Genomic DNA, 25,544 nt, shown 5'->3' on the forward strand with positions numbered 1-25,544 from the left:
CATGCTTGCCCCAATACTTTTCAATCTGTTCATGGCGGATCTATCAGCCTCACTCAACACATGCAACTCCCATTCCCCGAGGCTGGGGGGGAAAACCTTGAGCAACCTGTTGTACGCGGACGACGTTGTGCTACTTAGCCATACAAACATCGGCCTCCAGCAGCTTCTGACTCAAATGCACAGCTACGCCACGGAAAACAAACTTAAAATAAATTTGAGCAAGACACGCACCATGTCGATCAACATCAAAAAGAAGCCTCAGAAGTCATGGGCACTAGGCGGTCAAAAAATAGAGTCGGCACTGGTTTATAAATACCTGGGAGTTCTCTTTGACAGAGATGGCACCTTTGCACAGCAAAAGCAGGAAGCAAAAAGGAGAGGGGCGTGCATCGCCGTTACACTAAAAAACATAGCCAATCTACTGATGGGGCCAATTCTAACCCAAAAAATACAAAATGAGGAGGGTCAAAAAGGCCTATGTTTAACGACCCTGATATTCCAACGGCCTAAATATCAGCTATATACAACAAAGCGGAATATCTGGGTCATGGAATGAGAGTATAGCGAAGGGCAGAGCGAAGGGCAAACTGAGAACTCAGAAAAGGAGAGAAGAAACTAACCTTTGAGAATAATCGGTGGGTGAGAGATTCTCATCAGACCACCCAAGATGGCGGAGTGTCCTCATGTGAGATGGGATATGGATCCAGGCAACATCCTGACCATCAAACGACGGTATAGTTGCGGATACTACTGCACAGGGAGTTGTATGTAAGAATTAATTATATGTAACAAGGAAAGAGAACATCCTACTCGGACCTTGGAGCCCCAATGATTCCAGGGATGTTTGGATAATGCGATCCTTACCTGTAAAAAAACACATAGTAAAGAACCACTTGCAAGTTACAGTAAATGGAGATCTCTATGTTTGCCAAACAACACATGCCCAGAGCACACAAGAACTCGTACTGACTCTTTAATAAACCCCACGGTAAATCCTAAGTTTTGGAGTATATATAAGTATTCTGCTAGCTCATTTATGAAAAGTGTTGCTAGCAGCTCTTAAAGTGGAAGAAGAAAGAAAAAATATTTTCTTAAATAGTACTTACCCAACTTTGTGTGGGTAGTAAACCTCACCTCGCCCGGCGTCCTGCTCGGGAACAAATGAGGCACCGCTCTATTGTGCAGATTAAAATAGAAAGAAGGGACAATGAAAGATCTCGTCCCCACTTAGGTTACTAGTTTTAAATATTGCACAGTAAATAAAAACCTGACTGTTCAAGCAGTGGGAAAAAGAACTGTGTCCCAAAACATAAAAGCTGACAATGCAAAAGAACTGACATTGAGAAAAGAGCTGTATGCTTCCCATTTAAATGTCTTCCAAAAGGTGTTTAACGTTGTAGAAATACACCATAAAGGGGTTTCAGAATGTAGAATCTATCGAAACCTGGACAAAAAAGGGGAGCTGAAAAACCTGCGACCTACCTCTCCGTCGGTCACCCCTCTCTGGCATCCGAGAGGAAGTGGAGGTAGAGCGGGGGGCGGCCGCAGATTATTTATAGTTCTGTCAATTGATTAATTGGCTTCCTAATTGTCTGAATCGAGCGCGCTATACTCGCAGGACAGACAGCAGTGATCCTCTGCACATGCGTAAGTATAACAGTGTGAAAGGAAGCACTAATCTTATGTGCATGCGCGTCCATCTAACCACTCTTTATTATTATTATTATAGAGGCTTTTGTAGCGCGCTCTGTTACTAAATAGTATAGTATCTTTGACAGCGCATGTGCAGGGAGAGCCGCTACTCACCGCCAGCTCGCCTGCACTGGACTATTCATGCGCAGTGCAGAGAAGCTGTTCTATCGCGCTAAATTGAAAAAATATGCGTGACGTGATTATGGCCTGATATTGAATTGTTTAGCGAACGTATCAAGCTATACATACTCAATATATAGCAGCCACTAAGTCGCGCATTGATGTAGAAATGCGCGCAAAGCTATATATTAGTAATTAGTTGATTTTCTCATTTTGGCCTGATATTGTGTATACTTATTGGGCAGAATGCACGCAAAGTTGTATATTAGTGATTGATTGATTTTATCATTTAGGCCTGATGTAGTATATAATTATTAGGCGGACATAGAGGAAGAATGTTAATTTTAGAACAAATGGGGACACTATTATCTATTCTAACCCCCATCTGAGAGTTATCCAGGCTAAGCTACTCCCCTCTATCTGTTATGGCAGCGAGGCGCTTCGTGAGAGAGACTCCAAGAACCGGGACACAATCCAGACAAAAGCCTATAGAACAATGTTTTCCCTTCCGTCCTACACATCGCCGGCCCAACTTAGGCTGGAATTTGGATTGCAAAAGCAAGCCCTTGCCAGACAGGGAGCGTATATCAACTGCTGCCACAAACTCCGCTCGGCCCCCGCCAACACTCTAAACTCGCTGCTATGGCAAGACATTCAAAATAGGGACATATCTCAGGCAAGATCCTACCGAAGGCTACCAACCTAACTGCGATTTGGGAGATGCAACTCGGGCACAACCCATTCAAAAAAGTAGTCTGGAAAACGGTTAAAACTCTATCCTTACTAGAGGACAAGGCCACATTCGCCAAAAGAAACCATGCCTGGATGTCATTAAACTCTTACAAAACGCCAATACCGCAACCTTACTTCAGCCAGGGCTATCCTAAGACAACAAAACTGAAGTTCTTGAAATATAGACTAGGTGTTCTGCCCAGCAGAGAACATCTCCCACCATGGCTCAGGAGCAATGGCCACGAGGTTTGTCCGTTTTGTAACATAGACAAGGGCGATATACTTCATCTGACCTGTCTTTGTGAAGCGCTACGGCCAGCCCGTCAACAGCTCTTAAAGGGCAAAGCGCTCCAGTTCTGGTGGCCGAGTTGGCGCTACATACACTGCAGAAAGATTTGGGGGCAAAAAATGCATTCTCAGCGGCAGGGCTGCTGGGCTTCTCCGGTCGGCGGCGGCTGGGGACGGGCTTCTTGAATAGACGGGTGGGAGACACGAGGGCAGAACCTGGCAGGGGCAGGGCACAGGAGAGAATAAAAACAAGAAAAACGGCACTCACTGGCTGTTTGGGGAGGCGGCGGCTCCTCTCTACCGCGGGCAGGGCTGCTGGGCTTCTCCGGTCGGCGGCGGCTGGGGACGAGCTTCTTCTCCTTGCCGGGCAGGAGCGCGGGGAGACCTCCCGTCCGCTTCCTGCCTAGCCCACTGTACTTCCGGGTCGCGGCTGTGATTTTCGGGTGTCCTGGGCTGCGGCGGTAATGCGGGGCTGATGAGGGGTAGGCTCCCTGTTTAATTTAAATAAACAGCGGGGTGAGCACCCGATGGTGGTATCCCCACGCCGGGACTTCTTCCGGCAGCGACGGTGGTCGGGCAGAAATGGCTGCCTCAAAGCTTCCGAAATTTTTCGTATTTGGGGGCGTGTTTTGCTGTCCTGAGTGACGGACGACGTCATGAGCTAAAGAACAGCAACATTTACGCCCCTGAATCCGAAAAAGACGGGGCTTGTTTTGAGTGACTCACTTCTCTTCCAATGGCTGGCCTCTGTTTAGGAAGCCAGCCAATGGAAGCGAACGGAGCTGAGAGGCGGGTCTAAACTGCCCTACTATACAACATAAGATCTCTGTACATCCGGTTTTGCCTTCGGCAAACCGGATATACCTCGACCTAAAAATATATATTGGCAACGGCAATATATCTTGCATAGGAAAATACTATTGCATTTGCCAATGCTCGTTTCATCAGCTATTTCATAGATTTAAGAAAATGTATCCCATGTCTCTGTTTTCAAAGAGGTTCGACTGAAAACAGCGGGAGGCCAGATTGTGTGTGTTCCCAGGCGGGACCAGTTAGCTGCTCTTATCAGAAAGCAATATAATTAAAAAGGAATATTACTGGGTTTCAAAATTGGATTTAATTTATTTCCTTAGTGCCTCAGTGCCTTAGCGCCTGTGTTGATGAGCGCTGTCTGTCTGTTCCCCTCGGCTGGGGTGAATTGCACTCCTTCTTTTCTAGTGAAATGTCCAGGTCTCTAGTTTTCAAATCTGGTCACCTTACCTAATGCTGACAAATTTATATTATAACATATCAAGTCGTATTACCTTGGCAGCTAAGAAAACGTAGCACATAAATCATAAATATATCACCTACTATGATTCTAAACAGGTTTAGATGCTGCCTGTGAATTACTTTAGATCTACCAAAAAAAATATTGGAAACATGATATTGTATTTACAATAAACTCACCGTGTAGTGGGATTCTGAGGGAGAGTGCGGTTTACTGTCTCATTAAGATGTATGTACAGGGCTTTAAGTGGGATGAAAAAACTGGGGGGTCTCTCAAAGTGGCGTGGCCACGAATTAGGGGCGTGGCTTTTAAACACTTGCGCTAAAAATCTGTGCTAACACACACTCACCATAGAGTTTTTTTTTAAAAAAGATGAGTCGGAAAGAAAAAGCAACTTATTCATTTATAAACATTTTGGCATTTTTGATCATGCACGGTCAGATTTGATCCAAAAGCAGCAAAAATTGAAAAAAAACATATTATAGTATCTACATGTACTCAAAACAATACATAAGGTACAGTCACATCACACATAGGGAACAAGAGGCATGTAGGTTAACACACAGCCGATGGGCACTGGTGAATAGATCCTCGATGTATCGGTATAGCTTTAAGCTGAAAAACGGGAACGCACAGCCGTGCTGTATCACCGTCGGCGTCCTGCATCCGAGTGTGCTCGCACGGCTGTGTGTTAACCTACATGCCAACACTCTGTGGAGCTCGAGGGAGCCCAGATTTCCCAGACGGAACATTTGATGGCCGTTTTTGACGACGCTCTCCATTTCTCTTCCTGATGAAGACCCCACCATGAGGCTCTGAACTAGCCCTTTAGCGTAACCAGGGGTCGAAACGTAGAACTACGCCTTCACTTTACACACCATAGGAACCAACTAAACGATGGACTCTTGTTCCCTATGTGTGATGTGACTTTGGGAACCTTTGCTCATTAACCTGCTAGTAGAGGTTTTTCAAGTGTCGATTTGGATGTAACCACTTTGTCACCACACCTTTACCCTGTCCCTTTCACTTACTCACTCACTTTCCCTCCTTTTCTCTGAGAGCACGTCCGATGAATACCTTATGTATTGTTTTGAGTACATGTAGATACTATAATATGTTTTTTTTCAATTTTTGCTGCTTTTGGATCAAATCTGACCGTGCATGATCAAAAATGCCAAAATGTTTATAAATGAATAAGTTGCTTTTTCTTTCCGACTCATCTTTTTTAAAAAAAAACTCTATGGTGAGTGTGTGTTTGTTGGAAATCATTTGATACTGTTTCAACTCAGACCAAACCTTATTTATACTGACCCACGGACCCAGGTCCTGAGTGTTTAGGGCCTTCCCCGTTAATACTCATAATCTGTGCTTAGCATAGTATGCCGCCCAACTTGTATTTTGCTGTTTCTGTCATTGCATCCAGATATGTGATACAATTAGTAACATCATACCTACAACAAGTAAGGCCTATTGGCTTTGTCAATGGTTATTAGTTGCATAAGATAAATAAGCTGCAACTATATCTTGTTACATATAATATTGAAAAAGCTTCCAATTAAAGCCCTGGTGACCCTAACACAATGTTGCTGCTCTTGCGTTTCAGAAAGAGAAGGGAAATCCAGAAAGAAAATTACTCTTTAAAGTATTTCCCTTCCCCCACAACGCTCAGCTGGCATGACGTCATGCCGTAACTTCTCCATTAGTGAGAAGTGAGCAGTGTGGGCAGCGCACATCCATGTGCTTGTCTCGAAACGGGTCTCTATCTGGCTGTTTTGTGCCCTGGCACTTTTTTCCGGACTGCAGTGACAGTAAACTGCTGTCTCTGCAGTCTGGAAAAAAACGGACCGCCTGTGCCAGGGCTCAAAACAGAGCCCGATAGAGACCCGTTTCGAGGCCTCTTTTAAAAAACTCCCGGTGCTCAGACCCCTTGAGACCCGGCCCACTTAAAGCCCTGGGTATGTAGCTGCTGAGCGTTGTCAATTACATCCGTCTGCGCCCGCGCGCGTATCTGCAAAACTACAGTCCTCTTTCTGTGTTTACTGCATGAAACGTCCTGGGGGAGGTGTGGCCTAGACTAGAGCATTGGGTCCAACCTGTGGTCCTGGGAGGGACCCCCGGGGGTTCACGAAGCCTCCTCAGGGGGGTCCGCGACTTTTTCGAAAATTAAATAATGTTAACCGATTAATAAAGTGTTTTTTTTTATTTTACTGAGTTTTATATATTGCGAACTTGACCCGAAACAGGTATCAGAGCGGTTTACAAAGTACCAGTTGCGTTACATGAGGACACATTATTATTATTTATTTTTCTGTTAGGCACAGGGAGATTTGCCCAGAATTACAGGTTGTTCAGCGTCGTTGCCGAGACTCGAACCCAGGTCCCCAAATGTGCAATTGAAATGTTTAAAGCTGCAAATCTGAAGGAATTTGAATTGGAGTTTAAAAATTAAATTAGTATCCTCAGATTGATTTGCGGGAACAGTGCAGATGCATCAAACCGTATATAGTGTGGGCGATGTGGGCATCAGAAAAGCTCCAACCTTTCTATTATATCTATATTCTATTATATATCTATATTCCTATTAATTTATTTTTATTTTCTTTATAAGTGTGAGAATTAAATAAAATGGGTCATCATTTGCGTATTTGTTTGAATTCCGTTTTCTGTATTTTTTGTATGTTGCTTTGCCGTTCAAGTCAACAATGCTAGGCAGGGGACCCGGATCACAGTAATGATTCAGTGGGGGTCCTCAGGTTCCAGTAATGATTAAGCAGGGGTCCCCAGCAGTCAAACGCTTGGGAACCAGTGGCCTTGTGGATAGAACTGCAGACCCTTGAGCTGGGAAACCAGCTTTGAATCCCAGCCTCTGCTCACCCACCTCATGTGCTTTCAAATTAAAGAATTGTCAGCCCCAGGCACCCCCGGCCCTTTCATGCACTCTTCTAAAGGACAGCTGGAAACAGGTTGATTAGTGCATGTCAGATCGCGTATCACCTGTGCCTGGAAACAGGCACACGGATTCATATCATACAGGTTCCCACCCATGTATGAAAGCGGGCCGATGGGTTCATATCATGTTGTACCTGGATCCCTGGAAACAGGCAGGTTTGTTTCATACTCTGTTGTCTATATCTGGAAGCATGCACCCTGGTCTGTCTTGTGCAGTCTTTTATCCACTCATGAGGTCTACGGGTGCCTATCATGCAGTCCAGCATTCATGCAGGAGAATGGGTTCTACAAGTGCGTAATATGTAACCCTTAATCCACCTCTGCGAGTGGGTATACAGTTGTCTATCATGCTGTCTGACGTCACATCCGATAAGGGGCCTGTGAGTGCGTATCATGCATTTTGTCCTTCTAGTATGAGAGCGAGTCCATTACTCCTAATTACTGGCAGTTCGCTTCTTAGTCCATGATCAATTAAGTTGCTCCCCACTAGCAAGTCAGGTTGCTACCTTTTTCTGCCCTGAAGAAGACCTTTTTCAAAGCAGATGTTTGAGTCGAAACGCCAACAATTTACAGCTTTTGTCACTCATTTAATTTCAAACTTAAGTATTCCCGACCTGATACATTTCTGGGTGCGTGATTCATTTGTACCCATGTGGCAATTGCTAACTGTATATAATTTTCTGTGCACCTTGCTATTTCTTCACTATTACACTTGCGCCGCGTCTGCACTAGGAACACCTATGTTTGAATTGTTTATTGGTTTATGGTTGTTGTCCATAGTAAGATCTATCTAAAACTTGAAACACTATCTCATTAATTCTTAAAAGGCAACTTCAAAGGAATATTGATTGCGTTTACCTGCTGGTTCTATATATTTTGTTTGTAATATACGGTGTCGCTCACCATCAAACTCAAATTGAAACGTTGTCTTACTTCCTCTGATGCAAGATGAGTTCCGGGTGCAGATATGTGGAATAAATGCATAAGCCGCACTTTATAAATATTGACATCTTAATACAGCCTGCAGTTGTGCCCAGAAAATATTGGATGCAAAAGTTACGAGTAGTGAAGTTCAGCTTATTTTATTTGTGTCTTTAAGTGCTGCACAACACATAGCAGCTTTTTCAAAGGAAGCGGGCAGCCTAATATCATAAAAAGTGTATACACACACTTTTGTTGGCACACAATCACACTTTTCTTCTTGCTTGCAATTCAGGCAGACAGCTAGTTGTTGGATGGGGGTGTATTGTGTTTGGAACGAGAAGGCGGGCTAGGGAAAGCGCACTGTAAGCCTGCCTGAATTCCAGTTGTGGAGAAACAAGCATTGGCAAAGCCAGTAGGTCTAGCTTGCATTTGAGTCTTAAATAAAACATAGCATGTGGCAGTAAAATATATATTTTAAAACATGCATTCTGTATAAAATTAGATCAATAATTTAATGTGTGATGATTTAGAGTACTTTTAAAGTGTAAAATAGTAGTTCCTGCATCGCAGCACAAGCACTCCACTGGAGCTGTAATGAAACACAAAACATTTAATGGCATTAGGTTAGAAAGGAATCCCCCTGTAGGCAGAAATTCTATGCATATTTTTAGGTCAAGCCTATAGCGGCAGTGCACATGCGCTGCTCGCTTTGCGAGGCATGCATTATTCAGTATGGCGTGGAAGTTCGTGGAAGCTCCGCCCACTCTCCGCCCATCTTTTTCATTGGTTTAGGTCCTAACTGCTTCCTTCCGATTGGTTTTAGGTCTGTTAGTCCCCCCTCATGGTGGCTTTGTCGTCATTAGTATCCTTCCATGGTTACTGGCCCCTTTACTTCAAACACTATTTTCTTCTTGTGCCCCCCACCCCCGCAGTCCGTTACTTCTCGGCCTTCCCACCCCTCAACCGCACTCTCTTTCGTGCCTTCTCACACGCCCGCACTCCCGTTTCAAATGCAATAGGTCTCGCGTAAATGCAAGTCCTATTGCATTGCAAATGCTTGTTTAGAAGTGCTAACAATAGGTCATGGAAGCAGCTGCAAGTTAAAGCCAGTTCTAACTAAAACAAAGCATACATTCATAGCATGTCTCCATGTTAGCTTACAACTGTGGACTGAAAAGTGTAGTTCACATGTAAGGAGCTTGAAAACTTCACAGTAGTACTTCCATTGGCCTCGCTAATTGTGTAAATGAGGGTTGTTATGGTTTTGTGGACGTCCTTTTCACTCGCCACACCCTCTCTGTGATTGGCATTGGTATTGTGATGTCAGGGAGCAGCCATGTTCTACGTTGTTGCGCAGTAGGTCAGAACATGAGTTATTATCACATGCTGATTCATACGTCAAAACCAGGTTGATAGAAGTTCGTGTTTAACATGTTAAAGGGCTCTAATTTATAATATTAGGGATAAAAGACCCCCTTTCGTACTTGATAAGAATATTCCAAGTCACAGAGGAGTTCCTTAACCACATAGAGGAACGAGGCCAGAGGCCAAGTTCCTTTATATGTTTAGGGAACTGCAAGTTGGCATGCATGTACGCCAGGGGGTAGTTTATCCCACATAATACATGATCACACCATCACCTTTCCCACAAATCACTTAAAACCTTGGTGCATAGTTCTTTCATATGAAAAAAAGATCATGTTTGCCATCATGAAGAATATAAATAAAAGCTCCAGTGCAAAATTAAACACATCACAAACCTCCTAGTTATTTGTTGCAAACGGGTATTAGAAACAGTTCAATGCAGATCAGTTTCAAAAAAAGGAAAGGCTTTACTTGCGCAAATTGTGTGGAAACATGAAGAAAGATTCTAGTTTTTTGCTAACTAAAGAATGTAAAAAATAAACATGTTCTTTCTGCTTGTCATTGTAAGGTAAAAAATAGTGAGGAAGAAAGAAACTAATTTTTCAGTTTTCCTTGCCTAAATAGGTGCTTCAATCAGGCCCCATGAGCGCTCTTGCCTTTCCCCCACTGCTGCTGACTCTGTAAACTTTGTGACGTCAGAACTCGACTGTGATAACCTTATAAATCGAGTTGTGACGTCTTTTCTTATAATTGGTGACTGGGTGCGTCACAAGTTGCTGATTATAAAGAAACTAGAGACTGCTGTCTATGCAGGGATTACAGAGTCCCAAGTATTATAATGCTCATGACAAGACTGCCTAGAGTGCTTGCATAGGGGAGCAAGGGTTGTGTGTGGATAGGCAGAGATTAGGGGTGTTGGGTATTCTCGTTGATGAGTTGGTTGAAGCAGGGTTCCCTCCCTTCCTCCAGGGATGTTCGCGGAGCATCCCTCCGTTCTCGCCGAGACATCTCCGACTCCGAGGCAGTAATAGAAATTAATTGAACACCAGACGGATGCAAATTGAATTTAATTGGAAGACTAGATTGGCAATCAATTTAAATTAATTGGGATGCATTGAGATGCACGTTTTACTGTACTCCTGTCTATGAGGGCTGATGGGTAATTAGGGGAACTGCGGGATGCTTCAGATGCAATAAAGAGAATTTAGTAGGACACCGAGCATTTAAAACAAAGGGGCGAGGGTGGGTGCGCGGAAGCCGCTCTTCCAGGCACAGTGCGGTGATGAGGTGCTGGAACAGAGTGGCAGGAGGGATCCGGCATCTAAAGTTCTGCGGGGGAGACTTTGTTACACGGTTTATCTCTGTGGAGTCACTCCGAAGAGCCATCCAGTGGAAAGGGAAAAATCATGTTTACTATCTGTCGTGCGAGTTCTGAATTGCAGAATAGCTCTCTGTTCAATGACGTCTGGTTGAGTTTTGGATTGCAGAATCCCCCTTTGCTGGGTGATGTCTGGTTGAGTGTTAGAATGTCCCTTTGTTAGTTGATGTCTGGTGGTTTTTAGAAGACTGAATGTTCCTTTGTTTGAAGTCTGGTTCAGCTTTGAATTCTTGAATGTACCTTTGTTAGCTGACGCCTGGTTGGTTTTAGAAGACCGAATGTTCCTTTGTTTGAAGTCTGGTTAGGTTTTAGAATGTTCCTTTGTTAGGTGACATCTGATTGGGTTTTAGAATATAAAATGTTCTTTTACTCGGAGTCTGGTTGGGTTTTAGAATGTCCTTTTGTTATCTGACTGGTTGGTTTTCAAAAGACAGAATGTTCCTTAGTTTGAAGTATGGCGTGGTTTTAAGGTCCCTTTGTTAGCAGACTCTGGTTGGGTTTTAGAAGACCGAAAGTTCCTTTGTGTGAAGTCTAGTACAGTTTTGGGTTCTTGAATGTCCTTTTGTTAAGTGACTCTGGTTGGGTATCAGAAGACAGAAAGTTCCTTTGTTTGAAGTCTTGTTCAGATTTGGATTCTTTAATGTTCCTTTCTTGGGTGACTCAGGTTGGGTTTTAGAAGACCGAAAGTTCCTTTGTGTGAAGTCTAGTACAGTTTTGGATTCTTGAATGTCCTTTTGTTAAGTGACTCTGGTTGGGTTTCAGAAGACAGAAAGTTCCTTTGTTTGAAGTCTTGTTCAGATTTGGATTCTTTAATGTTCCTTTCTTGGGTGACTCAGGTTGGGTTTTAGAAGACCGAATGTTCCTTTGTTTGAAGTCTGGTTGGGTTTTGGAATGTCCCTTTGTTAGGCGGCATCTGGTTGGGTTTTAGAATATAGAATGTTCTTTTGTTTGAAGTATGTCTCGGTTTTAGAACATCCCTTTGTTACCTGACTCTGGTTGGGTTTCAGAAGACAGAATGTTCCTTTGGATTCTTGAATGTCCCTTTGTTAGCTGACTCTGGTTGGGTTTTAGAAGACAGAATGTCCCTTTGATTTAAGTATGGTTGGGTTTTAGAATGTCCTTTTGTTACCTGACTCTGGTTGGGTTTTAGAAGACAGAAAGTTCCTTTGTTTGAAGTCTAGTTCAGTTTTGGATTCTTGAATGTCCCTTTGTTAGGTGACTCTGGTTGGGTTTTAGAAGACAGAATGTTCCTTTGATTGAAGTATGTTGGGTTTTGGATTCTTGAATGTCCCTCTGTTTGATGAGGTCTGCTTCAGTTTTGGATTATAAAAATGCCTCAGTTTGATTTCATTGGGTTGAGTTTAGGATGGCAAACGTCCCTTTGTTCGATGACTTTTAGCTTGCGTTTCTTATTACAAATATCCCTTTGCTCAACTCATATCTCTTATTTACAGCACCTAGAAATGGTAAAAGTGCAGTGTGAAGGCTATATTGAAAAAATAGTCAGTTTTCGTATAAACTGTTAGTCAAGGCGCTGCTTCCTGGTCTCATAGGTTGGGTTTTTTAATACAAATATTACGAGTTCTCTTGGCGCGGGGATCCTGTTTCCCCCAGAGCAATTGTGTGACTTCTGTCAGGTGATGTTGGGCAGTCACGGGAATAAGTACTGGGGTACCATGTAGACTTTGTTTGCCCTAAGTGGTTCTGGTGACCCAAGTCCTTTGATCTTAGTACTTTGAAACTAATCTAGACACGCGACCAGGGCCAGCGTTCTTGATTAAGGCAGACGAGGCATTTGCCAACAGCCAGCCTGCAGGCGGTGCCGCAGAGCATCTGTGTTTCACTTTTTAAAATTTGTATTATGCTTTTGGTGAAACAGAAGCAAAGGGGCTATTTCCAATCTATTATCAATCAGATGTCGGAAGTGTGTACTGGTCTTAGGTCAACAAACGGAAGGACAAAAACTTCATAATGTGAGAATCCGTTTCCAAAAAATAAAATGCCCTGCAGGCAAAAAAGGAAATGGGGAAGGTATGCCTCCTGGTCCCATCTAGCAGGTTTAACCCTGTTAGCCGCCTCGTCTTTGATAAATGGGGGAGCTTTGCCTTCAAAGCTACAAAAAACATTTGCAGCACTCAACATTTGTGGCCTTCAAAAAGCATGGGGCCTGGGAAAAAATGACCTCTCTGTCTTCCCTCTTTCTAATGGGTCTGTTGTCTGTGTGTGTATATATATATATATATATATTTTTTTTTGTAGTGTTTTTTTTTTAAAGGGGCGAAGTATAAAAATCAATTTTTTATCGCATTTTGAATTTGAATCTCTCCATCTTTTGATTTGGGACCTACAATGCTTCTACTGTGTCCGCAGCTTATGTGGCGCCACTCAATGCAAGAGTAACTGACTCAATTGACCATTTGTTTGTGTTTTTTGTTTTTTCCAGGGGTGCTCATCGATGAAAAGCCAGAAGCGAAGGCTGCGTTCTCCCCGAAGGTGTCGGGCCTAGAGCGCAGCCAGGAGCTCAGCACGGAGGTGTGCTTTGTGCTGCCGGCGCAAAGCCCCCAGCCCGTCGCGACCGCCATTGTGACTTCCGCTTCCTCAGCCCCCACCTCCAGTGCTAGCCCGCTGGTGAGGGAGTCGTCTGCCCCCGGCCCGGCACCCCCGCCCCGATTAACTCCGCAACCTCAGCCCCGGCCGCTTTCCCGGCCTCAGTCTCGCCCTCAGTCCCGGCCCCAATCCCGACCCCAATCACAACCACAGACTCAACTGCTGCTTCCAGAACTCAGACCTCAGCTGCCCACCCACATCCCGCCTCACCTCAGCTACCAACCTCACCACCATCATCATCAACAGCTTCCGCATAACGGACTGCAGAACATCAGGTAGGTTTGATGAAGGTGCATGCGTGAAACTCCATTTAGGAGCAGCAGTCTAGTCTTTTACTTGGTGGAAGCACCGGGCTCACTATGGATGGCCCATATGGGCACTTTTTACTGGTATCCGGGGCCATTGGATTTATGCAATGCTGCGACATTTTTTGCATAATTATCCATTTGCCACATGATCCATTATTTGCAGCATAATTAGCAGATTTTAACAAAAAGATTACTTCTAGCTCAAATGGATCAAAAGTTATTAAAAATGCAGCGACACGTGTTGGTGCACAGTGGACGGCCCTTCAGAAAGCTTGACCGGCCACCTTCAGTTGCTTGTTGCTGCATGCGAGAGTTAGTTATACTACTTAGGTGAAACTTTTGCTAAGACAGTATTGCAATGGGTGACAATGACAAAATAATGTATCACATGTACAACATTATGACGCATAATGTGCCTGTTTTTGTAGTATAATTTGGTTCTCTCTGCCCCATCGTGTGGCGCTCTCCTAACGCAGAGTTCCAGTGGCCCTGCTTCTATCTTTGTCAAGGAGGATGCTTGAGGCTGCGTCAGTCCAGGGAAGAAATATGTATGTTGAAAGCCATGTAATGCTTCATTAGATTAATATTTTAAGATCCAAACAGCACTGTACAAGGGTTTTCAGCTCCACATAATCCCGTCGCCTCTGTGGGATTCCGTTGTAGCTGTCGACGCCAAGCAGAGTTTGAGTCAACTCATCACCTCTGTTTCAACCCTACAATGTCACATTTTTACAGTGAAAGAGAAACAACAGTCATTAAAAACATATATTTTATCGTTCTGCTTCCCCCTCCCGGTGAGTCTGTGTGCACCGGAGGCTTGGCCGGCCTTGTCAATGCAGTTCACCTTTGTCTGGCCTTCCAGTGAAGCGTCTCCTCCCCGGGAGGTGTGATGCTGCCAGGGTAGCCTTAGTTAGGCAGCACAATTGTCTGTCTGCATTAAATAATTGTGTAAACCTGAAGTATCCTTGTAAGAAATGTAATTATGTTGCAGAATATTATTAGGACTCCCGTTTTTTGTTGTTGTTTTTTCCCATTTCTGTCTGTATTTTTTGCTAATTTTATCGGTGTTTATCCTTACTTATTTTGGGTTTTGTGAGGAAAAAAATGAAGCTGAAACTATTACTTACTTCATAAATGTGCACTCATACTCAATGCCTGAAGGTTGCTAGTCTTCTGTCTCTATGCATCTGTAAAAAAAATTTAAAAGAGGAAACTAGGAGCCTTACTTGTGTGCTTTGCTGGGACAAACTATTGTACTTTCTGAATGCGTTCATAATTTAGATTTTATTGCCTCCCAATGTGTTAAACTAAAAAAACACAGTTAGGAACACGTTAATATTATTAAAGAATGCACCGCCTTGAAAGAACACTTCTTCAGGGGTAACCTCTAAACACGTTTTGCTTAGTTTTTAGAGCGCCTCTTCCTTGCTTATCAGAGAGTATTATTATTTCCAGAACGCAAAGGCCTTTTGAGTCCAAAGAAAGGCTGGTGAGGGGAAACGTTCCTGTCCTCCCACAGTGCCAAGCTAGACCAGAAGTGCCCATCTGTTTCTGTGGACCTACACCCCCCATTTGTTCCACCCCCACACTAATTATTTATTTTATTTATTTACTGTATTTATAAAGTGCAGAGATTCATCCTCTAGGGGCCTCAAAGCACTAGAAAGCTCCCTGTATGAGGTTAAGTGCCATATGCATGAACACATTTTCCCATAGACACAGAATGGACAAAACCCTTTGATGCATGTGGCACTTACGTCTGTAGGCACTTCTGCGGGTCAGTCTGTTGTTGTGCTGGCTGTGGGCTGAGAGCCGTGCTGCCCATCTTGTGAGCCTGCCTGAATGCCCCTGTGTTGCTTGTTGTCCCGGTCGGTGGTAATAACTTGTGTTTCTCTCCTGTGTTTGCCCCCTACAGTCGCAGCAGCAGCGCCAGCAGCGCCGCCAGCATCGGCCTGCCCAAGCACTTGACCCCCTCGCCACAGATCTCCCAGCACCACCCCTCCGGCCCGGCCTTACCCCTCTCCATCTCGAACCTGGCTACCTCGCACTTTGCCCTCAGGACGCAGAACCAGCACCATCCGGCCATGTTTGCCACCCCTCCCTCGTTACCACCCCCATCAGCGTTGCCCACCAACAGCCTTGTGATTCCAAGTCACCCAGCCGGCCCTGGTTACTCAGGTAGGTGCCCTCTGTGTGTGGGGGGGGTGCTACCGCAGGAAAGGGGGGAAGGTGCTACCACCAAAAAAGGGGTAAGGTGCTACCCAGGGCACAAGTCCTAAAAAAAGAAGTGGGGGGACGCTGACTTCACGACAGGAAGTGACATCACGAAAGGTGGCTTGCACTCAGTTGCAGTTTATAGTTATCGAGCTCCCAGTAAAATAAGTGGGGGGAGGCTGTCCACCCGCGTGGTACCCCGACTCGAGCCCTGGTGCTACTACCAGGAAAGGGGGGAAGGTGCTACCACCAGGAAAGGGGGTGGGGAAGAGGTTGGTGGTATAGCGAGGAATGGTAACCCCTCTATACCACTCTGGTCATCCCCAATTTCTGGAAGAAGACTAGCGAGAGAGCGAGTCAAAACAAACTCATTTATGTGTTTGCTTTACATAGCGCTGGCTTGTGTCACTAAGTCCCTTCACAGCGCTAGCAAACTGGCTGCTTTTGTCTCTGAGCTCAAGCCGTAGAAAGGCTGAAGCTGAATAGTTTAAATGGGGGACATAACGTACCCTACTACATGTCGTAGGTGTAGGGAAGGGGGAATCAACGAGTGATGCATACTGGGCCAAGTGCCCCTGGCATGACAGTGGAAGCCAGAGAGAGGTTGGGGGCAGCCAGCGGCGTACATCGACTGTCACAGGCTCGAAGGGCAGCAGATTGGAGGGTCCTGAGCAAATCCAGATTCTGTCTCAGTGTACATTTATGGATCCCACACTCAAATAAGCAGAAACCATAGGCTTGGCCTCCTTGACATAAGGGTCAGAGAGGGAAGAGAAGGGGGCCTTTGCCTCTACCAGTTGTCTGTAAAAAGAGGCAAAGCTCAGAGTGACGCAAGTATGAATGCCAGGGATCCCACACCAGGTGTTGGCATTATTCGGGCACATCTAGCTGTCCAAACTGGGCCCTGTGCCTGAGCACGAGTAGGGGGTGTGGGGCTCCTTTTAAGTAGCACATGGAATTGAGGACTATAGCTTTGGAGGGTTTTACGTTGAGGGAGAGTTCTTGGTGGGGTTGCATGGGGGGCTGGAGATGAACCATTTAATAATGACCGAGGGAGGGACTGGGTGGTCTTTGTTGGGATTTGGCCCAGAGTTCTTGGTGTGGAGGGTTGGACCGTGTGAGTGTTGCGGATGTAGACGTACGTTGAAGTGGGGAATGTTGGATGTAAGTGTGAAGTTGTGTGGTTGTTAGCTCAAGGGAGGAGTTCTTGGTGTGAAGGTTTGGACCTTGTGAGTGTTGTCGACGGAGACATACGTTGATGTGTGAAGTCTTGGATGCAAGTGTTAAGGCGTGTGGTTGTTGGGTTAAGGAAGGAGTTCCTGGTAGGCATTGGGGAGAAGTCATGTTAAGATGAATGTTTGGTTAAGTGTTGTGTTGAAGTAGCAGATCTTGACAAGTCAGATTGAGTTGTGCATGTTTTGGAGATGAAAAACAGGTCGAGCGCTGGGGTAGAGGCAAGGAGTCATGGCTGGGAGAGCTGGAAAGTGCACACTCGGTGGATGAGGAAAGGGTTGAGTGGGTCGGGTCTGGGAGAATTCATCAGAGATTTGGGGGTGGGCAACTTGGGGTCATTAGCAAGTCAGTCTACATGATGGACTTAAGAGAGAATTAAATGTTGGGGGCTGAAGTTGGGTGCACAGTCGATTTTGACAGTAGATGGATAGGCAGAATTGTTAGGTCTCTTGGTGCACAGGTTTGGGTAGTTATTGATGGGCTTGAAGGGTGGGTTTAAGATTGAAAATGTTCTTACAGAGTGACTTGGCAGTGTAGATGTGTGGTGGGGTTAAAGGAACCTGTTGAGTGTTGGTTTGAGGGGGAGGTCCATGGTTTGGTGTGGAGGGTAATGCACTTGTTGAGGATGAAGGGGTGGTTTTGGGTGGATTATTAATACGGTTTAAATACTTGATCTGGGGTAGAAAGGGTCCAGGTAACTTGTGTCTGTAGATAAAACAGGGCTCAGATTGTTTCGTAGTAGTAGTGAGGCAAGTGTGCACAGTTTTATCCCTTGAACACTGAAGATGGTGACTGAGGTTGGGGCCGGTGGCGAGTGATTGAGGTATGAGTTGAGCAGAGAGGGCTGCATAATTTTTACATTGTAAATCCCTGCGCTTGGTTTGACATGGAATAACTCTGTGCTCTCTTCTCTCTAGATACCAGTCTGTTGATATCATTCAACCAACCAATCATGTATTGCCAGCCTCATTCTGGGATCCTTATTGGCACTTTGTCTCAAGCATCGCTCTTACCTCCGCCCATGAGTCCTCACGTGGAGAACCACCACAGCATGACCTGCCGAAACAGGGAGTGCCAGGTAAGAACCTTTCGGGGATCTTCTGGGGTGATTCATGCACCACCTTTATTGTCCGTCTGTGCCTATTGTGTCTGTATTTTTTTATCCAAAAGCTGCTGAATGGCCAAGACCACTCAGATATTTAATTTTAGAAGGAACAAAGTGACAAAATGAAAAAAAACAGAGTTGATTGGTCCTGCCCAACTTAACAGAGACATGGCCATGTCCATTTCTTCTGAGAGCCGGTGGCTAGCAGCTCCAATTCCAGGTTACTACAGTCGATAGAACCCTACAAGCTTGTGTAATAGGGGGGTGGGAGGACGCTCACGCATGGATCAAAGTAACATTTTTGTAAAGTGTAAACCCATTTAAGAAAATTCTAGCAGAGGATTGGACCCTCTACAGAGAAGGTCCAGCCTCCACTTGAGTCTTTGAAATCGGCATTGTCACTAATAATTTTCCTTTCTGTGCACTTTCCACAGTAGATTTGCTGTGCGGCAGCACTTTAAGTAACAAGTGTCATTTGTGGCCCCAAACCAAAGCATTCAATGGGGTCAGATAGGCTGGTGTCTCTCAAGTCATGGTGAGGCCTTAAAACAGTCTCCTTCCGCTGTAGGTAGGCAGTGCTTACTGAAGAGCGGTGAAGGTTCCTTCCAGGTGGCTCGGGCTCACCTGAGGCCAGCTTGGTCTCCATCCAGTCTTCCAGTAGCGCCTCGTCACCAGCAGCGCCTCGTCACCAGCAGTGTTCATACAGATCAAGATTGCCCCTGTCTTTCTTCTGTGGGCCAGTTCAGAGTCCTTCCACAAGTGGTCAGAGATTCTTCGTCCGAAGCCAACGTGCCCCATAGGCACTTTGGGGTTTCTGTAGCCCCTGTCCAGGGCCCTGGTATAGCATCAGACATCACATTTTAGTAGCCCGTGTTAGCCGACTGATCCTTGACTGACTCACTGGCTCATTTTGTGGCCGGAGACGCATGTGGCTGCCTTGGCACCAGCCCTTGTTTTTCTCAAGCCTAGAATCCGAGAGAAGAGAGGTTTTAGGGAGTTGCTAAAGACAAGAATCAGAAGCCTAGTCTTGCATTGCAGAATGTGTAGCCTCCATCATGCTGCCCCGGCTGGTGCTGAGCCAGGAGATGTCCTTGTGCTTTCTTCAGTATCACCGGCGGCTTGAAACTGCTCCTTATTGGTAAAACAGGCAGGCTACAGTGTCAAGATGATCTTTGTAATAAGAAGTCGACGTAAGGTTGACGTAAGATTCGACTACTACAATTGTACAACTGTTGCCAGAGACCTTCGTAGATTACACCATTGGAACGGTCAACTTTCGAGTGACAAGTTTGGGGTAATATTTTTCTGAAAGGCTACTTGTCTCTTTGCGGGCCCTAAATGCATTTTCTATCATTTAAATTGACAAAACGTTATTGGATCAACACAGAAAAGGCTGCTGCAGGATACTTTCTCAGATGCCTGTTGCCAACATCCTTCTCTGCCCCCATTGCAAGATGGTTCTGGGGTGATCAGGACCTGTGAAGGGAATATCCTGTGCCAACAGCTGCCAGGCACCCCAGGCTGCTTCTAAGCGCCCTCTCCATTTCTATCCACCTGTCTCCAGGTGGCTCTCTTGAAGGCGAGAACCATGGTGCACACTAGAGGTACCCGCTTCTCAAGCTGGCGGTGTGGGCCACTTGCATGGGAGAACATGGTCAGTAGCTCATCGGTCAACACACGGCAAGCTCTCCTGGTGACACCTGTTGTTCATGCGTCCCCATTTAGAAATGAGCAAACCATTTAGTTTCTGATTCAGAGACTCGGCCGGTCTGCCCTCAGACACGTCTCTGGCGACCCATCAACTAAAGGACCACACGCCTCTGAACCTTGGAAGGCCTGCCCTATTTAAGGCGCGCCCTCTGATGCTGGTGTGATTTGTTCCTGTGGGGCATATCCGTCCCAGGCAGGGGAATAATATCAACATGGCGGCACTTCACAGACTTTGCTACTTCAGTGGTTTGTGTGAGACAAAAACATTGTCAACCAACTCTACCATGACCCGGCAGCCTGCCCGACGCTCATATTTTTTCCGTAAGTGCTCCACAGTGTTGACTGAAGCCTTTTTGGCTGAAGTTTTGTCACAAAATGTGGGTAGACAGTCAGGACCCTGTTAGCCGACACGGGTCATCTGCCACCCATGGGGTCTGGTGGCACGTCCACCAAACTTAAAATGGCGTACTTTGCCTCTAAATGGTAGTTCTTTGTTTTGTATGTGTAAACGAGTAACACTATGTAGGTGTATCCCTTATTCTTTGTTTTCTTCTCATTCTAGTTTGACAAGTACACCCCCAAGTTGGACAGCTCTTTCTACCGACATTCCAACGTAAGTTACACCTCTTTCTTGTGGCCTCCTGTTTGCCTGAGTTTGCTTAGTACTGTGTTATCCTTGTTCCCTTCTCTTGTGCTTCATATATTACTTGTTCCCTTCTCATCAGTGGTTACGTCAGCCAACATGCTTACCTCCCCTCATTCATACAGTACCTTCCCGAGTCTTTCCTTTCATGAAGGGAAGGGGGGGAGGAGGGGGGGACAGCAACAGAAGTCGACTGGGCTTTGAAATCCATTTTTTGCTTTTTATAATTTTCTCCTTCTTCCTGTACCTTGGGTCAACTCTGGATGTCATTAGAGGTCAAATGAAGCAAAATGTCACATGCCTATGATTTTGGTGACACGAAATCTGTAGTTTATTTCTGGAAACAATGTATTACATTTAGAATGAAATGTTTTCAAATAGAAAATTTCGACGAGAACTACTACTAAGTTATTCTAGGTTATGTTGGCTACCAAAAAGAATCTATTAGCAGTCATGTTTTTTTTACTGAAAATATCTAAATCACTTTCATCAGTACTTATGTGTGCATCACGTGCTTCTGCCTGAGTAGCTCTGTGCCTGTATCCTGATCTGGGCTAACCTGTAGTGAAACAGGGAGGTGACTCAACCAGCCACTGCTTCCGGAAGGCCTGGCCAGGTGTGGCAGAGCCTGGCATGTGTAAATGACTCTAAATTTTCCCTTATGGCTGCTTTGAGGCATGGGCCGGATGTGTGCACTTCTTGCTTCCGGATAGCCCGCCCCCTCTGGCGTCTTCTGGTACTGCGCCTGACTTGCGTTCTCTCCTTCCTTCCGTCTTTAGTTCTTCCCGTCGTACCCTCCAACGATGCCCCCCATGCTGCCCCATTCAGGCCCCTTCGGGTCACTTCAGGGAGCCTTTCAACCCAAGGTGAGTGCTGGCGTCCTGCCATTCTTACCTATATTTAAGGAAGTCGATAGTGTGTGCGACCCATTTTTCTCCTTTGTGTTATTTTTGGTGCAACATTTTTTTTCTGGTTTACTGTCTGTGAAAGCTTGAGGTGTGCATTAAAATGACAGCAGGGCAGATTACAATGTCAGTTTCCTGCAAGAGTGTCCGAGGCTGGAGTTCCTTGAGTGATGTCATAGTTTCACGATAATTGAATGACGTCACGTGCCTACTAGCTCAGATGCTGTCACAGTCTAGGGTAGCAAGATCAGTGACACAACCCCAAGTACCTGCCGCAATGCTGTCTCGGGTGCATGCGGTGAGGGGGACATGTCGTCGACCCAGGGTCCATGTGGGGGGCTGGGGAGACATGTCATAGACATAGATCCATGATGCATCTGGCGGGATATGGAGGAACATGTCATAGATCCAGTGTGCATGTGGGGGGCGGGGGAGAAGTCATGGATCCATGGTGCATGTGGGGGACGGAGGGAGGGGTGAGGGGGGACAAGTCATGGATCCATGGTGCATGTGGGGAGGCGGAGGGAGGGGCGGGGAGGGATATGTCATAGATCCAAGGTGCATGTGGGGGGCGGGGAGGGACATGTCATAGATCCAAGGTGCCAGTGGCAGCCTGCCTTCGAGGAGAGGGCAAGGAATGCCCTGGCAGCTCGTGATGTGGTGCAAAGTAATTTTCTCACTTTCTTAGCGCCATACTGAAATGCAAATGAGCCTCCGAACTTTGTGGGGCTTTGCCATTGTATAATCCACACATGTGTGCCCCACAGTGGGCATTATGGAAGGGGCAGTGCAAGCATCTGTGGTCCCTTCAGTAATGTGTGCCTTGGCGTGATGTCATCAGTTCCCTCGGGTGATGTCACATTCTCAGGTACCTGTAATTGTGTCGTGGTCTCAGGTTCCGCTGCACTATCGGAATCTGTGTTGTACGAGGGTTGGTGTGCACGGCCTCTTACCTCTGTGACCTCATGTTATTCACTCTTACTGTGAGTCTCTCGCACCTGCGACCACAGACCCTCCTTAACATCCCTTTGTCCTTTCTTTCCAGACCTCAAACCCCATCGACGTGGCAGGGCGGGCGGGCGCCGTTCACCACAGCCTCCTGCAGAAGACACCCGGGGTAGGTGGCACGGCTTTCGCCCACCAACCCTGGTGCTGCCAGCCGAGAACATTGAATCACGCCCGTTGCTTACAGGGCCTGACTACTTTCTTCTAAAATTCAGATCCCAACACTTTCACTATCATTGTTTACTTTAACATTACAGGGGTCAATCAGAGAATGATGTCATTAAGCCTTAAAACACAACCAGACCTCAAACAAATAAGCATTGCTCCATCCATAGCCAGCCAGAGGTCCTCAAACAAAGGTTGTCTTTGGAATCTAGAACCCCACTAGTAAGCATCAAACAAAGTGACTCTCTTGAATCTAAAAACCACTTAACATCAAATAATGGGGCATTTGGTAATCTAAACCCCAACCACTTCCCGCCAAAAAAATGTTCTCTTTCGTATCTCAAACCTAACCTCTTGTTATGGAACAAAAGTAAGCTCTGGATTCTAAAACCCAACCACTTGCCATCAAACAGTGCATTCTAGAAGCTAAAATCCAACCACTCACCGTCAAACAAAGTGTCTCTCACGTATCCAATTCCCAACCACTTACTATTGAACAACTGTACATCCTACAATCTAAAGCCCAGCCACATCCCATCAAATAAAGGGGTGTTCTACAATCTAAAACTCAACACCTACCACCAAACAAACCATCTCTTTTGTATCCCAACCAATTTCTTCCGAACAAAAGTATCTTCCGCAATTTGAAACCCAACCTCTTACCAGAAAATGAAGGGGCGTCCTGGAATGTAAGACCCACCCACTTCCCATCAAATAAGTGGATATTCTAAAATTCCTTATTTTTAATTAATCTTTTCAGAGCAAGTTTGGATAAAGGGAAGATGGTGTATTTTCTTTCTCTGGAAGGCCCCTTTAAGGGTAAAATATGTAATTACATTAAGGCCACGTCACCCCTGCTATGGATACGCCAGAGAGGATCTCCCATTCCTAGAAGTTAGTGCTCGTAGGTGTAGGAGTGGAACACGGGGATAATAAGAGCTTAAGACACAACTGGAAAGGTCACCAATGGAAGCAAAAATACTCATTCATGAGCAGGGATCCCATACTCTCAGTTCAGGCTGCGGGCTACAATATGCCCCCCTCCCCCCTTTACTCAACCAATACGAAGCCATCCAGTTTGGCTGAATCCATCACCAATCTTCTAAAGTTCACCCATGCCAAGAAGCGTTGAAAAAAGTAGATGTCATTCTTGAAAACACTGTAAAGCCATGCATCCCCAGACTCCAAACAATAGCTTCTAGATGTATTAGTGACACCCTTCCCCCACCCCCACCCCAATCTTTTGCATGCTCAGAGGAGTTCCCCGTCTTTCAGTGCCTTCTCAAAAAACAACTGGTTGTCAAGAATTTTGGTATATCAAATGTGATATTTTTTAATAACCGGTCCTAAAACTTGAGGCTGTTGGTAAAGTGTAAATTGATTTTCATATTTTTATTTCTTGTAGGTAACGGATCCGTACCGGTCATCTGTTAGAGTAAGTTGACAATTTCCAAATCTGTTTCATCTTGTTAGTGCCTCATTAATTCAGACCTCTCCCTGCTCCCACACCCCTCTTGCCTTAAAGAGTTTTTAAAACCTATATAATAGACTAGTAAATCAAATCTGTAAAAGTGGTTCGGAAGAGTCGATGAAGGCCAGAAATATAGTAGTTATTTCACGACTCTGGTGATAAATGTCTTGCACGCTCTTGTGACGAACACTCCTGACCCTGTTTGCTGTGGCTTTCTTTGTGTTGCAGAAACCGGGGAAGTGGTGTGCGGTGCACGTGCAGATAGCCTGGCAGATTTACCACCACCAGCAGAAAATGAAGGTAACCGTGGGGGCCCGGCCGTAGTGGTGACGGGTTGTAGTGGTAAGGTCCCTACTCTCTGTCCCTTCGATGCCAGCTACCTCAAAGTTAAGTTGAGCTCCACAGAAGTGGCATCAGAAACTTCGACAAGATGGCGGGAGTCATATAGGGGTATGGCCATGGTTTAGTGTGGGCGGGGCATATAGTTATTTTGCACAGAGAGGGCATGTATGGTTTGCCCATGGTATAGGGCACGACCGCATTGTGAGATGCCCTTGGCTCAGGGCATAAGTGACATGACCTCTGTTTGGGACAGGGTGGCCATATTGTCTGCCCATGGTTTAGGGCAGAGAGGGTGGGCCTATAGTGTTCTATGCGTGGTTTAGGGTGGGGGTAGAGGTGTTATACAGTGGTCTGTCCATGGTTTGGGCAGAGTGGACATATAGTGTCCTGTCCATGGTTTAGGGCAGGGATGGCATATAGTGGTCTGCCTACGGTTTAGGGCATTGAGTTATATAGTTTCCTGCCCAGAGTTTTAGGGCAAGGTCAGTTTATCATTGTGGGGGCATATGTCAGACTGTCCATTGCACACATGCAGATGAAAAAAAAACCTTACTTTTTTGTAGTGCTTAGAGTACCCCGAAAGTATGGATCTTTAAAAGGACCCGGATGTCCGACTGGCAGCCTGGCACTGTGCCCTGCGCCAGGCTGGTAATAGTCCACGCGCTGCTTGTCTCAGTGCTGGAAGCTCATTCCGGTATATGTTACTTGGATAAAGGTGGAGTGGGTTGGTGCAGTCCACCACCCACCCCATCCCTGTGCAGACCACATGTCACGTGCCCTCGATTGTCAGTTCACCCAGGAAAACCTTCTGCAACTGTTATACCTGTATCTTCATTTTTACATGAAAGCTAAGATGTGAATGTTTTTTTTTTCTCCCCTTGAAGCAAATGCAGATGGACCCCCATAAACTGGACATCTGTGGTAAACTGGACCTGTTCAGCAGGCCGCCCGCCCCCGGAGTCTTCCCGGGGTTCACCTATACACACGAGCTGGCCCGGCCCTTGTTCTCCAGCACTGGTAAGAGAAGCCTGCATGTGTGTGTGTGTGTGTGTTAGAGGGTGTATTCCCTCTGGTAGTGTTCTTTCAGTGTTGAAGCCACTTGCCAAACCTCCTTCTCA

The 25,544-nt window shown here is 45.7% G+C and overlaps 1 protein-coding gene across 5 annotated transcripts in view; it reads left to right on the forward strand.

Annotated features, from left to right (window-relative positions):
* The window catches only part of FBRSL1 (fibrosin like 1), a 1,250,393-nt gene that overhangs the window by 1,206,195 nt on the left and 18,654 nt on the right, over positions 1 to 25,544 (forward strand). For all 5 annotated transcript variants that reach the window (XM_086942730.1, XM_086942733.1, XM_086942732.1 and 2 more), the window contains exons 7-15: positions 13,162 to 13,600; positions 15,549 to 15,811; positions 17,998 to 18,158; positions 20,458 to 20,508; positions 21,318 to 21,404; positions 22,489 to 22,560; positions 24,019 to 24,048; positions 24,313 to 24,384; positions 25,311 to 25,443. In XM_086942730.1, the coding sequence (XP_086798856.1) occupies positions 13,162 to 13,600; positions 15,549 to 15,811; positions 17,998 to 18,158; positions 20,458 to 20,508; positions 21,318 to 21,404; positions 22,489 to 22,560; positions 24,019 to 24,048; positions 24,313 to 24,384; positions 25,311 to 25,443 (1,308 nt within the window). The remainder of the gene's footprint in view (positions 1 to 13,161; positions 13,601 to 15,548; positions 15,812 to 17,997; positions 18,159 to 20,457; positions 20,509 to 21,317; positions 21,405 to 22,488; positions 22,561 to 24,018; positions 24,049 to 24,312; positions 24,385 to 25,310; positions 25,444 to 25,544) is intronic.

Source organism: Lissotriton vulgaris, chromosome 11 (genome assembly GCF_964263255.1).
Source record: "Lissotriton vulgaris chromosome 11, aLisVul1.2, whole genome shotgun sequence".
Taxonomy (NCBI): Eukaryota; Metazoa; Chordata; class Amphibia; order Caudata; family Salamandridae; genus Lissotriton; species Lissotriton vulgaris.